Genomic DNA, 16,466 nt, shown 5'->3' on the forward strand with positions numbered 1-16,466 from the left:
ATAAGCCTAAAAATGCATATACAGTACACACATTACTTATCTTTAAATATCTTCGTCCTTAGCCTATAGCGAGTGGTAAATACAGCCTCTTCTAATTCTAACTTAGCAACGTACTCGTTTACTAACCACTCAGCTGTATAGCCCTTGTGGCTTAGCGCTTCTTTTTGATTATAATAATAATAATACTAACCACTCAGACTTATGACCAGCTCTCCAACCAGTGTGCAGATCTAATTAATGTATATTAGAGCTGATTTCCTCTATTCAGTGTATTACAGTATACAGTACACTACTGTACAAACATTTAAAAGTACAGTATACTAAAAATGTTATAAATAGTGCAAAGGTGACATTAAAAAAAATATCTAAAGATGGTTGACACAAACCCACTACCAATACATTGTGCTCCTTGCTTAATGACCAATTCGCTTACCGACCTACTCTTAGTAACAGAACCCTGTTGTTAAGTGAGGAGAGGCTGTATATTTATTGTAGGAAGTCCAAATAAATGAAAAATGGATATAACTGTAAACCATCACATTAACGAAATGCCATAACAGTGCTGTAAATCTGGGCCTGCCTGTACTGTACGTATTTATAAACTGGAAAATGGGAGGAATCACAGTCCAGTAATACTACTGTATAGCAGTGTACAGTATAATCCATACCCCCCTCTATGGAGGTGTCTTGATACCAGTGAGGGGTTCTTGACTCAAGAAACTGGACATAACTTTCCCTATCTTGGATCGAACCCGAGTACCCTCCATTCCCCAGATGTTACATAAAGCCTATAGGTTTAGTATTCCTCCCCAATTAAAAATAAAATGCATGACCCATATGGATTTTGAACTTTTTATACACCAGTGTACTACTGCTACTATTTAGGGATGAAACAATATTTGCCAACACTCAATTTTAGGCCAATACTGTCAAAATTAGCCGATACAATACTTGGGTATATCCCTCCTACTATTTACTGCACTCTTGTGCTGGTAAGCTTAATGTACTCAAATGTAACCATCTTGAATAATTTACTTTTTTACCAAAACTTTCCTCCAAATAAGTGGATTAATCAGGCAAATAGCCTAGATGATCATTTTTTATTCATCATAACAGATTATAGTACGTACATGAAAGACAGACGCAAATAAATTATCTTTGGGTGAGGTGTTGCATTACTGACGCAGTATTACAGCATTATGCTTTTTTTATATAAAAATACAACAAAGTATTTCATATATCCAGAATTTTGGGCAACCAATGTAACAGTACTGAATATTAATGAACTTCCAAGTGATGTAGTGCAAGAAAGTTTAGATGAGAATATTTGATATTGTATTTAACTTATAAAATTTACCACTAATGTTTTTATATAGGCCTGAAGAATAGTACACTTCTTCCAGGATATTTTGCTAGCTCAATACATCCTGTCAATTTAATCCATTATTCTGTCCATAATCAATTAAAACTTCTTAATATCCGTCGTTGGAGAACGTAATTTTGTTATAGTCAGGATACTTTGCCTTGAGTAAACCCACAGTAATGCTGTGGTCTGCTTTACCATAGCCTTGAGAATAGCCATAAACTTCGATGGTTTTGGTGTCTGGATTGTGTTGGATTCGACCTCCACCTACACACTCACAGTCCAGTCCCAGCTTCTCAATTCCTGGGACAACTTGATCATATACATCAGAGTGGAAACTAGCAGAGCGGTACCTGTAAAATATAAATACTGTTAAGTCTTGATTAGTGCGAATAAGGAATCTTGTGAAGTGGTCACATTATTTGAATTACAGGTGCTCCTTGACTCATGATGGGGTTAAGTTCCGACAAACCCATCGTAACTTGACAATGTCATAAGTCAAATATGAATACAATGTGCTAAATAAGGAAATAAATAACTACTGCCACTGAATAAGTAAATAAACAAATAATTACTGTAACTACATACCAAATAATTATTTTTGCAATGTAAAGTTGAAATATCACAAGCCGAGGAGCACCTGTATGTGCAATTATTGCATGCAGTTTGAAGAGCTTGGTGGGAACTAGCATTAATTAATTTTTTTATTATTAACACACTGGCCGATTCCCACCAAGGCAGGGTGGCCCGAAAAAGAAAAACTTGCACCATCATTCACTCCATCACTGTCTTGCCAGAAGGGTGCTTTACACTACAGTTTTTAAACTGCAACATTAACACCCCTCCTTCAGAGTGCAGGCACTGTACTTCCCATCTCCAGGACTCAAGTCCGGCCTGCCGGTTTCCCTGAACCCCTTCATAAATGTTACTTTGCTCACACTCCAACAGCACGTCAAGTATTAAAAACCATTTGTCTCCATTCACCCCTATCAAACACGCTCACGCATGCCTGCTGGAAGTCCAAGCCCCTTGCACACAAAACCTCCTTTACCCCCTCCCTCCAACCTTTCCTAGGCCGACCCCTACCCCGCCTTCCTTCCACTACAGACTGATACACTCTTGAAGTCATTCTGTTTCACTCCATTCTCTCTACATGTCCAAACCACCTCAACGACCCTTCAAAATTCACACTAACTGAACTCAAACTAATCAAGACCTTGCTGTATAATGCAACAGACTCAAGACCTGCAATAAAGTTACTCTACCTTATCCCTACATGCTGCTCTGAATACAGTAATGTGGGTGAAATCAACATTTGAACTTAAAGAAAAACAAATGCTCTAAAGCACTAAAGACTAAAAACCCACACTTAGGAGAAAAAATTTATGATAATGTTTTGGACTATCCTGGATCATTATCAAATCACAGCTTAAAACCACTATGTTACATACAAATACATGTAAAAATAACGAGAAAAAGTTCATTTTTTAGCCTGATTTATTTTTATAGCCAATGTGTTTTAGGGAATTTTTTTTTTGACATTGTTCAGATGTAGAATTTAATGTTACTATTTGAAGCGCCTTTTACGAAGATGACTGAATTACACATTAATATGAGTTTACTGATGATCAAATTCCCTTAAAAAAGTGAACTAGTATGAAGGTCTAGCCCTCTGAAAACTGACAAAATACTTTAAGACTATGATGCTCATCACCTGCTTCTAGGCGGAGGAACTGTTTACTGCATCTTCCACCATCTGCTGTATATATTTCTAGTCTTCATTTTATGTCTATGATAAAGCCACTGGATGGCAAAACTTGTGTCTAATTCATATTGTCAGTACTGAATAATACTGATATACTATGACAAAATACTCTCTGAAGACTGAGACAGTTGTGCAACATCAGGGACTCTCTACTGAAGAAATGTTTCATTAGCCACTGGCTTCTTCAGTCCAAAAACACAATGCACATAAAAAAAAAACCCAAGATCTGGAACTCCGTGCTGGAAATCTCCAGAGCCACCTTCCTCTCTGCCAGCGTCTTAACCCTTAACCCTTTGACTGTCGTGGCCGTATATATACGTCTTACGAGGTACCGTGTTTGACGTATATACAGTATACTCATAAATTCTAGCGGCTTCAAATCAAGCAGGAGAAAGCTGGTAGGCCCACATGTTAGAGAATGGGTCTGTGTGGTCAGTGTGCACTATATAAAAAAAATCCTGGAGCACACAGTGCATAATGAGAAAAAAAAAAACTCCGACCGTTTTTTTTAATTAAAATGCCGACTTTGTGGTCTATTTTCGTATAGTATGTATGGTTGTATTCTCGTTTTCTTGGTCTCATTTGATAGAATGGAAAACATATTATAGAATTAGACGTGATTTTGATTGATTTTACTATAAAAAGAACCTAGAAATGGAGCTCAAAGTAGGGGAAATGTTTGATTTTTGCCAATGTTCAAAAGTAAACAAATGATGCCATTGTTCAATAAATGTCCAACTAGCCATTCTAATATGCAGTCATGAATGGGTTGATGTTATTTATACAATTATTACAGTATTGCAGTAGTCTGCATAATAGTAAGTCTTCTATTTTTTGTTTGAATAAAAATTCAAAATAGAAAGCAAGAGTAATATCAGAGGGGCCTGGAGACATGACTGATGAACAAAGAAAATGTTATTTTAGAGCCAGGAATGTCTGCATTGTTCATTCTGGACCTTATTTTGAAATTGTCATATTTTTTAGTTTTCGTGAAATTGGCCAAATTGCAAATTTCTGACCACATTATTAGGTAGTTGAAATCGGTAAATGGGCAGTTTCTTGTACTCAGTCGATAGAAAAAATGGAGTTCTAAAGAAATAGCTATGAGTTTGGGCGACTGGAACAAAGGAATTAGCCGAAAATAGGGCTCAAAGTGGGCGAAATCGCCGATTTGTAAACAACGCCGAGGTCGCTAACTTTGCGAGATCATAATTCCGTCAGTTTTCCATCAAATTTTTTTTTTTTGGTGCCATTACAATTGGGAAAAGATTCTCTATCATTTCATAAGAAAAAATAATTTTTTTTTTTTAAATTTTGCGACACCAGGAGACACCTCAGGGTTGGGGGTTGCGACAGTCAAAGGGTTAAACTGTCCAAACATAGATCTACGTTTGCACGCGTAGTGCTCCAAACGTAGATCAACGTTTTATTTTTCATTCCTCCAAATTTGGCACAATAGGCTTGAGTTGCCTAGACATGAAAGAATGGGTCTGTGCACTCTGTGTGTGCACTATTAAAAAAATCTGGGAGCACTTAGTACCTTGTGGGAGCACCAGTTCAATTGAGCGCCAGCTAGAGCAAATAGCGTGGCAAACACAAGGGATTCACTGATGCCATGTCACATTAACACTCCCATTTTAAGAGGAAAGTAAAAACAGGTTAGATAAATACATAAGTGAGTGTGAGTTGGACCTGATTAGCTTATGCTACTATGTCTGATGTCATGCTCCTTCCTTCAGTGGATGTGACCTGACTAGGTGGGTCATGGGTCTTAGCCAGGGGGGGGGGTGACATGTACCTGCTGCAGTGTTCCTTCTTATGTTCTTATGTATTCGGCAGGCTGGCTGGCCGGCTTGCTTTGGCTGTCTCTGGCTGTTTCTCTGTCTATATCTCTATCTGTCTATATCTCTGCCTATCTATATCTCTATCTGTCTCTATCTATATCTCTATCTGTCTGTCTATATCTCTGTATCACATGCACACATAAGTACGTACAGTTATTAAACACAGTGTAAATTACCTAGGATAACCCAAAAATTCCAGGCAAAGATAGACAGACAGATAGACAGAAACATGTTTGTGTGTATCAGTGAAAACAAATAAAGCCAGGGTTCCCCGAGCACCCATTTATCAAATGTCACCGAGCTTATAACAGACGTCATAATACGATTCTTTGAGGAGTGTAATATATGTATACTCCAGGCAGACAGAAGGACAGATAAACAGAGACAGACAGACAGACAGACAGGCAGGCAGACAGAGACAGACAGGCAGATGGATGGATAGACAGACAGGCAAATAGACAGAGAGACAAGACATGTTTGTGTGTAACAGTGATAACAAATACAGCGAGGGTTAGCTGGAGCAGTGGGCATTTATCAAATGTCACCGGGTTGTCAACAGTATAGGGATGCCTTTCATAACAACATGCTTCAAGATATATGCCAGGGTATCTAAAACATTGCTGGGACCTATAAATACTTTGTATATATTTCTAGACAATAGTAAATAACCCAGGCAGGTGTTAATGTTCACCTGTAAATGTGTCTGTGACTATTTGAGCACTATTTCAGTACCTGATATTAGTGTCAGAACAAAGATTGGCTATGAAATTACAAGAACTATTATAAATTGTAATTATCAGAACATAAAAAAAATATATAAATTAAAATAAAAACGAGAAAAAAAGGTATATTGGCAACACTTCTGCAAGTGGCAGAAGTCGATGTTTTTTTTTAATCCTATAACATAGAAAAATGTGCTCATCATTTTAAAAGACAAAAACAATTTTTTTATTTTTCAAAATATTTGGAGCACCACGCGAGTGAATGTAGATCTATGTTTGGACAGTTTAAGGGCTAAAAACTACCATAAAAAACCACCTCTCACTAACATATCCCAACAACAGCTAATATGATAAAACTATATATTTATATTCTCACTGCCGCAAGCATATAGATTACAACATATTCTTATTCTCATTACCTGTAATCCTCGTAGCCATTAAAAGCATTGAATGTGTTCAAAAGATGTTAATGTGCTAGAATCGTCATTACCTGTAATCACGAGCCAAACTGTAATCCTTAAAACAATTAAACTCAATAAATGTTATACAGAAGTTAAGACACATGTGCAACATCTGGTTATCTTTATTGCAGACGTTTCGCCATCCAGTGGCTTTATCAATACAGATTCTAGGACATAATTAGAAGACAGTAGAACTATATACAAAAGATGAGGTAATCAGTCCCTCAGCCTTGGAGTTGGTGTTGAGAGCACCGTGGTAGTAGAGATTCTGAAGCACTGGGGAATCCCACCTACCAGTGACTATGTCCTTGTCTGCTACACGTCCCTATCCACTGATGCCTATATAAACGCCAGTTTCCTTGCTTTTGCTTCAGAATCTCTACTACCCCGGTGCTCTCAACACCAACTCCAAGGCTGAGGAACTGATTACCTCATCTTCTGTATATAGTTCTACTGTCTTCTAATTATATCCTAGAATTTGTATTGATAAAGCCACTGGATGGTGAAACATCTACAATAAAGATAACCAGATGTTGAACATGTGTTTTAACTTTCATCTTGTCGGTATTGTATACCTTTCTTGCACAAATGTTATATAGCATGCATTAATACCATTCAATTCTCTTGTGGTCCCTGATTCCTAAATTTATTGTTATAACCACTAAGAGACCGTATATATATACATAAACAATCAATCAGTTAATGCTGAAATTTGCCACCCCTCTAAGGAAGGTTCCTTGATGCTGGTGAGAGGCTCTTCATCTAGGGAACTGTGTCAAGTTCCCTGCACAAGTTCCCTGAATTGAGCCTGAATACCTCCCCCCCACCCCCCACCTAACAGACACTGTATAATCCCTATGGGTTTATGCTCCTCCATGATTATTATAATACTAATCATATCTCAAGATACAAAATCTTTACATGGGGATCCACCTAAGCAACTCACCCCAAGCTAGGAGATATCGCAGCAAAGGGCAGACCCTCGGAACAATTACAAGCACAACACTAACCCCTTATACAAGCCCCCAAACCTACTAAATATAAATGCCATTAATACACATTACTGTTGACTCCACATGTTTAAAACACTTCATTAACACTGATGTTTATCTAAGACAATTCCTGGCACTACCCCCCCCCCCCCCAAGTAAATAGCTTTTTTCTATATACTGTACCTCATGTTTGACTGAACATCTACAGAAATTCTATGCTAGTTTATGGAATACAGTACCAGATGAACTGAAACACTGCAATGCACTTAATGTATTCCAAAATCAAGCTCAAGCTACTGTCTTCCTAAATATTGTAGTCACGTTTTTTTTAACTAATCTCTTATTGTAAACTTATAAAAGTACTAGCCAACCTTTTCAAAGCTGATAATCCCATTTTTGGCAAATACTTTGTAAACTGTACCTTAACTATTTTTATAACATCCAATCAATTCCTTGAATTAACCTCATTTTCTTAACTAATTTTTTTAGTGTCAAGTGATCAGTTATAGTCTAAGTTTGCCTGAAATGCTATGTATAATAAGAGCCTTTAATTCAATGCATCTTTGCTGTAGAATGAACTGAAATAAATATTACTAATTATAGCAAGATCCCTGTATCCATGGGGGATATGTTCCAAGGACCTGCCATGGACACCAAAACTGCAGATAGTGGCAAACCCTATATACAAGTCCTATACATACCTCTTATTAAGGTTAACTGATAAATTATGCACAATAAGTGGAGAATTATCAGTTTTTCACTGATGGGAAGCACTTCACAGCTTCTCTTAGGCCTTGAAGAACTGCCAGCTTCTCTATTTTTATGCTTTGGGTCCATTATTATGCAAAATTAAGAGGTAATTGTGGGCCACAGTAAACCATGGATAACTGAAACTGCAGATACTGAATCAATGGATACAAGGGTTCTACTGTGTTGTTATATTATTGTTATTTTTATTATTACTGTAGTACTGGTATTTATTTACCCTTCAGGAACTGTGTAACCATAATACTTCATTTCTTTTCTGCAGTATACAGATAATATAGTTCACATGTAATAAAATATTATTAGGCACAAAAGAAAGCCACTAGCATGCATTGCATTTTAAACACTTCCCCACGACTGTAAAATCAGTAAGATTAACTTACCCTCGGGTAATAAACTTGGAGGTTTCTGTACCTTCCGGAGGTGAGTGGTGCACCTTAATGAGGATGTACTTGAAGGTGCCACTGTCAATGTCTACATCGTCAACTTTACCCAGGAGAGAAGCCATGGCTCGTGGTGGCTCACACAACCTAGAAAGTCAAACACTTTTTATTATACATCAATTGAGGAGTGGAATGGACTGCCTGCACATGTCAAAGCTTGTCCTAGCATAAGCCACTTCAGTAAGAGAGTTAAAAGGTGCCTAATGAATGTTACTACAGAAAGGGAGGAGACTGATTTCTTTTATAGCTAACAAACATGTACCTATTACTGTGATCTGATACTCTCTTTAATGTTAATGTAAATAACTCAGTTTACCTTATTCCTAGTACATGTATATATCTCCTTTTATTGTAACTTCTAAGGTTTAAATAATATATTACTAAGACCCCAATGGAAATAAATCACTTTGAAGTTTTGTGTTATCCTGGAGGGTAATCTACATATATGCTGTTATGTATGATAATTTATGTAACAGGGAAACTGGCAGGCCGGACTTGAGTCCTGGAGATGGGAAGTACAGTGTCTGCACTCTGAAGGAGGGGTGTTAATGTTGCAGTTTTATAACTGTAGTGTAAGCACACCTCTGGCAAGACAGTGATGGAGTGAATGATGGTGAAAGTTTTTCTTTTTTAGGCCACCCTGCCTTGGTGGGAAATGGCCTGTGTGTTAATAAAATAATATTGGATAAACCTACTTACTAACTTTAACCTAAACCTAAATCATGGTGTTGGATAATTTGTAGCTGCATTTTAACAAGTCACTGAGCCTGACACCTGGATAACTCTCCGGCATCGGTGACTTCAAACTTACGTGACTTCGCCAGACAACGCATTTATTTCCTGGTTTACTTTATCGTTAATTGAGTTCTATTTTGCATTTAGGCACATAACATACAAAGTACATTATGATGACTTAACCTAGGATAACCCAATGAAGTTGAACACAGACTTTTTTTTCCCATATGATAAATATAATGTATCAAAATGAATAAATGGTATTAAAACAATCATTCAACAAATCCAGTTGAAATAAATCACATTTCAAGTACATTGATGGAAAAATGAAAGAAAATATAAGTCCCATAGCTCTATCGTTAGAGCACTCAGCTCACACACCGAGGTCCGGAGTTCGAATCCCTAGTATGGCTGGATAACATTAAGGATGTGTTTCCATAAGACACCTGCTGTCCCTGTTCACTCATCAGTAAAATGGATACCTGGGTGTTAGTGGACTGGTGTGGGTCGCATCCTGGGGAACAAAACTGACCTAATTTGTGGGAAATTCTCAGCATAACAAGCGACTTTCTATATAGTAGTATGTCGGTGATGTCAGCTATGGTCTGTATAAGTTGTATCATGTACTTGTAGTAAATAAAAGATTATAATTTTTATTATAATTACTATGTGTCTGACTGGTTATCCTGGGTAACTTAAACACGTGTTACTATATGGAAATAAATTTAGAATTTGAATGTATAATTGTACTTAATATGTAACTGTGCCTAAATAACTTACTAAGAAACAGTAACTACTTACCAGCAGTGACTAACAAGCAGTAACTACTTACCAGCAGTGACTAACAAGCAGAAGAGGAAAATAACATAGTTGGTACAGTAGAAGGATCATTAAAATATACACCAAGATAAACGTTATATGACTGTCTTAATTAACCTCGTTAATCACTTGGTAACAAGCAGTAACTAACAAGCAGAGGCAGACGTGGACACAGTTGGCACAGCTCCTGGCACAGCTCCTGGCACAGTAATCACTGAAAAATTGCCAAAAATATACAGGAAATCTGAAGCAAGTTCAGGAAGACACAAGAGTTTGAATAACTCGTTATATTACCTTAATTAACCTCGTTAAACACCTATTAACAATATTAATTACTCACCAGCTGTGACTGAGAGCTAGAGGCAGACGTGGGCACAGCTGGTACAGCTCCTGGCCCAGCAATCACAGCAGAATCACCAAAAATATACAGGAAATCAGAAGCAAGTTGCTGGCAGCATCAGCTGAACGACTCGTTATATTGCCTTAATTAACCTCATTAACCACCTGCTAACAAACATTAATTACTCACCAGCGGTGACTGAGAGATAGAGGCAGACGTGGGAACAGTTGGTACAGCTCCTGGCCCAGCAATCGCTGTAAAATCATCTAAATAATCAACAAACTAGACCTGGTGGCAGGACCACCATCTTCTTCCTCACTCAAACACATTCTATTTTTTCTATAAAAAAGCCCCCCAGGTGTCCATGGGCTACATAATACATATTAAACTATAAGACCATACAAAAATACATTTCTTTTATCTTCGTAAGTCACGTATTTCATGCAATTTTACGGGATATTAGGCTGTTAAAAGGCATTTCAAGGGCCCCAATAGAAGTCTATTTTTTTAATTATCCCAAGTAATTTACACATATATTACTAAAAACAATTGTAACCATTCAAAAAATTGCATAATTGTAGCTGAATAAACTTATTTACTAATATAATATGGAGTAGTATTCTTCAGATGTGTATATATATACACCATGAATAAGTTTATTCAGGTATACATAAATACAGTTACATAGATTATCATACATAGCAGCATGTGTGTAGAGAACCTGGGATAACACAAAAAAGTCAATGTAACTTATTTCCGGTGAGGTCCATTAGGTCTCCATTATTATTATTGTTGTAATCAAAAAAAAGAAGCGCTAAACCACAAGGGTCATACTGCCTTTATTACACAGCATCACAAGCCAGCACTATCCTAAACAATGCTAAAAGTCTACCAGTACTTAACTACAACATCCTTGAATCACTAAAGACACCCTTCTCCTGCATTATTCTTACTGAGACCTGGCTTAAGCAGGACACAATAGATATCTACCCTCTACCAGGATACACAGCAATTCACAACTGCAGAACAAACCAAGTTGGGGGTGGTATTGCAATCTATTACTCTAACCAATTATCTTGTATTAGCACCACTTGCTTTAGTGATGAATATGGGGAATACATTTTTGCTAATTTTACTGTAAAAAACCTTAAGACGCCTATAACAATCGGTGCCATTTACCGGATACCTCACACAAACATCCCAAATTTCAGTGAGAAATTAAAGTCACTAATAACAAACAGACAAATGAATAAGCACCACCTTCTCTTAGCTGGAGACTTCAACATCAACCTTGGCTTACTAGATGATCAGCCTGTAACTGATTTCATCAACAATATGAACAACACACTTCTCATACCAACAATAACTAAACCAACCAGGCTCACTGAGACAAGTGCAACCATAATAGACCACATATGGACCAATATACTAGCCCCCCTTAAATCAGGGATAATCACAGATAGCACTACAGACCACTACCCTACCTTCCTCCTGACAAACATTAGTAAACCGCCACTTGAATACAACAAAGTCTCATTTAGACTCCATGACGAGGCCTCAGTAAGGAAGTTCACAGCTGACCTAGAGACTGTTGATTGGCCTACAGAATTCTCCAAGGCCAATGGTATTGATGACTGGACAGACATTTTTCTTAACAAAAAATTACTTAGACTATACAACAAACATTGTCCTATAAAAACAAAACAGATCACAAACAAACGGCTTGGTTGCCCATGGCTAACCAGCACCATTCTGAAATCCATTGACAAGAAACACCAATATGAAAAGCAATATAGACAGGGCTTAATACACAAAGATATTCTTAAACACTATTCATCAGCTCTCACTAAAGTAATAAAGAAAGCCAAACAACTATACTACTCCAGTAGATTCACAGACACTAGAGGAGATATAAAAAAGACCTGGAAAACACTCTCTCAGATTCTAGGGACCCACAAACTGAGAAAAACCAAGAATATTGTCCCAACTAAACCTAATGAAACACCACTACATCCCACTGACACAGCTAACAAGATAAACGACTTCTTCTCAATCATAGGATCTAATCTCGCCAGTAAAATCCCACATACCAATGTCCATGCCGGGGACTACCTAGATGGGAATTTCCCTAATTCCTTCTATCTTGCACCAACTGAGCCCATGGAAGTCACCGAGATTATAAAGTCACTTAAAAATAACTCGGGGAATCTGTCTCATGTCCCACCATTACTGTACAAGCGAGCGGCCCATGTCCTTTCGCATGCTATTTCATTACTTTTTAACAAGTCACTAGAGACTAGCACCTTCCCGAAACTACTCAAGATGGCAAGGGTTACACCAATACATAAAGGTGGTGACCCTACAGACTTAAACAACTATAGGCCAATATCTAACTTACCATTGCTATCCAAAATCTTTGAGAAACTCGTGCACAGGAGACTGTATTCATTTATAACGGCTCAAAACATACTCAACCCCTGCCAGTTTGGATTCAGGAAAAATAAAAGCACTAATGATGCAATCATAAAAATGCTAGATCTGCTGTACACAGCATTGGAAAATAAGGAATATCCACTAGGAATTTTTATTGACCTAAGAAAAGCTTTTGACACAGTAGACCACGACATCCTACTCCACAAACTTGATCATTACGGTATAAGAGGCCATGCACTTGCTTATTTCAAATCTTACATTACTAATAAGTATCAGTATGTCACCATTAAAGACACAGCATCAGCAACAAGGCCAATTGATACTGGAGTTCCGCAGGGAAGTGTCCTTGGTCCCCTGCTCTTCCTCATATACATCAATGACCTTCCAAACGTATCCCAACACCTGAAACCCATTCTCTTTGCTGACGACACGACTTATGTCATCTCTCCCTAATCTTGCCACCCTCAACACCATTGTGAATGAGGAGCTGATCAAAATATCGACTTGGATGACAGCCAATAAACTTACGCTTAACACTGACAAAACCTATTATATTTTGTTTGGTAGCAGAGCAGGAGATGCACAAATTAACATTAAGATTGACAACACGCTAATTACCAGAAATAATGGGGGCAAATTCCTAGGCTTATACCTTGACAACAACCTGAATTTCAGCACCCATATCCAGCATATAACCAAAAAAGTATCCAAAACGGTTGGGATCCTCTCCAAGATACGATACTACGTGCCGCAAAATGCCCTTCTCACACTATACCACTCACTTATTTATCCATACCTCACCTAGGCTATTTGTGCTTGGGGATCAACTGCAGCAACACACCTAAAGCCAATAATAACCCAACAAAAAGCTGCAGTAAGAATAATCACTAAATCCCATCCCTGGCAACACCCCCCCCCCACTCTTCATAGACCTAAACTTACTCCCTGTTCAGTACATCCACACTTACTACTGTGCAATCTACATCTACAGGTCCTTAAACTCTAATATCAACCTTGACCTAAAACGCTTTCTTGATAGTTGTGACAGAACCCACAGGCATAACACCAGACACAAACATCTCTACGACATTCCCCGTGTCCGACTAAACCTTTACAAAAATTCAATGTATGTCAAAGGCCCTAAAATCTGGAACACCCTACCTGAAAACTATAGAACTGCAGACACATTCATCACCTTCAAAACTACCATTAGAAAACATCTTATCTCCCTGATACACCCCGTCAACTAACTACACGAATACCACCTGGTGGTTCACACTTACACTCACTCACTCATTTGACCATAAACAGAAATATTAATCTCAATCTTAAAATAATGAATCCTGTGATACTCCAATACTGAAACTATGTACTGTGCCAAAACAAAAGCATTCACATTGCTAAACTCACAAACTAGTATTTAGTCACTTAGCCATAATACCAACTTACCTCATAATTTGTAATATTTTACAATTAAGAATAAAACTAAGTCTGCCCGAAATGCCTAGCCATGCTAAGCGTTCTAGTGGTACACTCTGTAATCACTATTTTACAACATGTATTATTATTATAATCAAGGGGAAGCGCTAAACCCGGAGGATTATACAGCGCCTGGGGAGGGATGTGGAAGGCATTCAGGCTTAATTCAGGGAACTGGAGAACAGATCCAATTTCCTAAATCAAGAGCCCCTCACCAACATCAAGGAACCTTCCTTGAGGGGACCTTTACAACATGTAAACCACACAATAACCAAATTTCTGTAAAATCAACATTGTAATCCTTATAGAGAATAAACTTTGAATTTGAATTTGAATTCCAAACGTATCCCAACACCTGAAACCCATTCTCTTTGCTGACGACACGACTTATGTCATCTCTCACCCTAATCTTGCCACCCTCAACACCATTGTTAACGAGGAGCTGATCAAAATATCGACTTGGATGACAGCCAATAAACTTACACTTAACACTGACAAATCCTACTATATTATGTTTGGTAGCAGAGCAGGAGATGCACAAATTAACATTAAGATCGACAACACTCTAATTACCAGACATAATGAGGGCAAATTCCTAGGCCTATACCTTGACAACAACCTGAATTTCAGCACCCATATCCAACACATAACCAAAAAAGTATCCAAAACAGTTGGGATCCTCTCCAAGATACGATACTACGTGCCGCAAAATGCCCTTCTCACACTATACCACTCACTTAATTATCCATACCTCACCTATGCTATTTGTGCTTGGGGATCAACTGCAGCAACACACCTAAAGCCAATAATAACCCAACAAAAAGCTGCAGTAAGAATAATCACTAAATCCCATCCCTGGCAACACCCCCCCCCCACTCTTCATATATCTAAACTTACTCCCTGTTCAGAACATCCACACTTACTACTGTGCAATCTACATCTACAGGACCTTAAATTCCAATATTAACCTTGACCTAAAACGCTTTCTTGATAGTTGTGACAGAACCCACAGGCATAACACCAGACACAAACATCTCTATGACATTCCCCATGTCCGACTAAACCTTTACAAAAATTCAATGTATGTCAAAGGCCCTAAAATCTGGAACACCCTACCTGAGAACTCTAGAACTGCAGACACATTCATCACCTTCAAAACTACCATCAGAAAACATCTTATCTCCCTGATACACCCCGTCAACTAACTACACGAATACCACCTGGTGGTTCATACTTTTACATTTGACCATAAACAGAAATATTAATCTCAATCTTAAAATAATGAATCCTATGATACTCCAATACTGAAACTATGTACTGTGCCAAAACAAAAGCATTCACATTGCTAAACTCACAAACTAGTATTTAGTCACTTAGCCATAATACCAACTTACCTCATAATTTGTAATATTTTAAAATAAAGAATTAAACTAAGTCTGCCCGAAATGCCTAGCCATGCTAGGCGTTCTATTATTAATATTATTATAATCAAGGGGGAAGCGCTAAACCCAGAGGATTATACAATAATAATAATAATCAAGGGGGAAGCGCTAAACCCGGAGGATTATACAGCGCCTGGGGGGGGGGATGTGGAAGGCATTCAGGCTTAATTTGGGAAACTGGAGCACAGATCCAATTCCCTAAATCAAGAGCCCCTCACCAACATCAAGGAACCTTCCTTGAGGGGCTAGGCGTTCTAGTGGTACACTCTGTAATCATTATTTAACTACATGTAAACCACACAACAACCAAATTCTGTAAATTCAACATTGTAATCTTTATAGAGAATAAACTTTGAATTTGAATTTGAATTTGGTCTCCAGCAGCAACAACCTGGTTGATCAGTCTAGCACTAGAAAAGTCTGGCCCATAGCCGGACTCTGGGAGTAAAGAACTCGCGAAATTCATCAAAGGTATACACAATAGGGTGCCTTCTTGAAGACAGTCAGGGGTCTTGAAGACAGTCAGGGGTCTTGAAGACAGCCAGGGATCTTGAAGACAGCCAGGGGTCTTGAAGACAGCCAGGGGTCTTGAAGACAGCCAGGGGTCTTGAAGACAACCAGGGGTCTTGAAGACAGTCAGGGGTCTTGAAGACAGTCAGGGGTCTTGAAGACAGTCAGGGGTACTGAAGACAGCCAGGGGTCTTGAATACAGCCAGGGGTTGTTAGGTAAGACATATGCAACAGTTAGGTATCTTTATTTCGAAACGTTTCGCCTACACAGTAGGCTTCTTCAGTCGAGTACAGAAATGTTGATAGAAGCAGAAGAGACTTGAAGACGATGTAATCAGTCCATCACCCTTAAA

At 38.1% G+C, this 16,466-nt stretch overlaps 1 protein-coding gene across 12 annotated transcripts; it reads right to left on the bottom strand.

Moving 5' to 3' along the window:
- Nucleotides 1–1,085: 1,085 nt before the first annotated feature.
- LOC128687272 (14 kDa phosphohistidine phosphatase) lies at nt 1,086–12,713 on the bottom strand. Of its 12 annotated transcripts, XM_053774628.1 has the most exons (6): nt 12,340–12,364; nt 10,439–10,503; nt 10,250–10,299; nt 10,061–10,123; nt 8,296–8,442; nt 1,086–1,716 (listed from the first exon to the last, which is right to left on the bottom strand). In XM_053774628.1, exons 1-6 carry the CDS (start codon nt 12,347–12,349, stop codon nt 1,473–1,475), a joined length of 579 nt encoding a protein of 192 aa, XP_053630603.1. In that variant the 5' UTR covers nt 12,350–12,364; the 3' UTR covers nt 1,086–1,472. The 12 variants fall into 12 exon arrangements, with proteins under 12 accessions (XP_053630603.1, XP_053630604.1, XP_053630607.1 ...); XM_053774629.1 differs by lacking the exons at nt 10,250–10,299; nt 12,340–12,364 and adding an exon at nt 12,648–12,713; XM_053774632.1 differs by lacking the exon at nt 10,061–10,123.
- Between the last annotated feature and the right edge of the window lie 3,753 nt (nt 12,714–16,466).

Source organism: Cherax quadricarinatus, chromosome 62 (assembly GCF_038502225.1).
Source record: "Cherax quadricarinatus isolate ZL_2023a chromosome 62, ASM3850222v1, whole genome shotgun sequence".
Classification (NCBI taxonomy): domain Eukaryota; kingdom Metazoa; phylum Arthropoda; class Malacostraca; order Decapoda; family Parastacidae; genus Cherax; species Cherax quadricarinatus.

What these genes read in the sequence shown, in the direction of transcription:
- LOC128687272 (XM_053774626.1), bottom strand. Translation starts at nt 11,895, where the DNA reads ATGTCTGTCCAGTCATCAATACCATTGGCCTTGGAGAATTCTGTAGGC. An exon ending in TAATGTTTGTCAGGAGGAAG is followed by an intron (nt 10,504 to 11,733) that starts GTAGGGTAGTGG and finishes ATGATTTTACAG; the next exon opens with CGATTGCTGGGCCAGGAGCT. An exon ending in CTATCTCTCAGTCACCGCTG is followed by an intron (nt 10,124 to 10,438) that starts GTGAGTAATTAA and finishes GCAATTTTTCAG; the next exon opens with TGATTACTGTGCCAGGAGCT.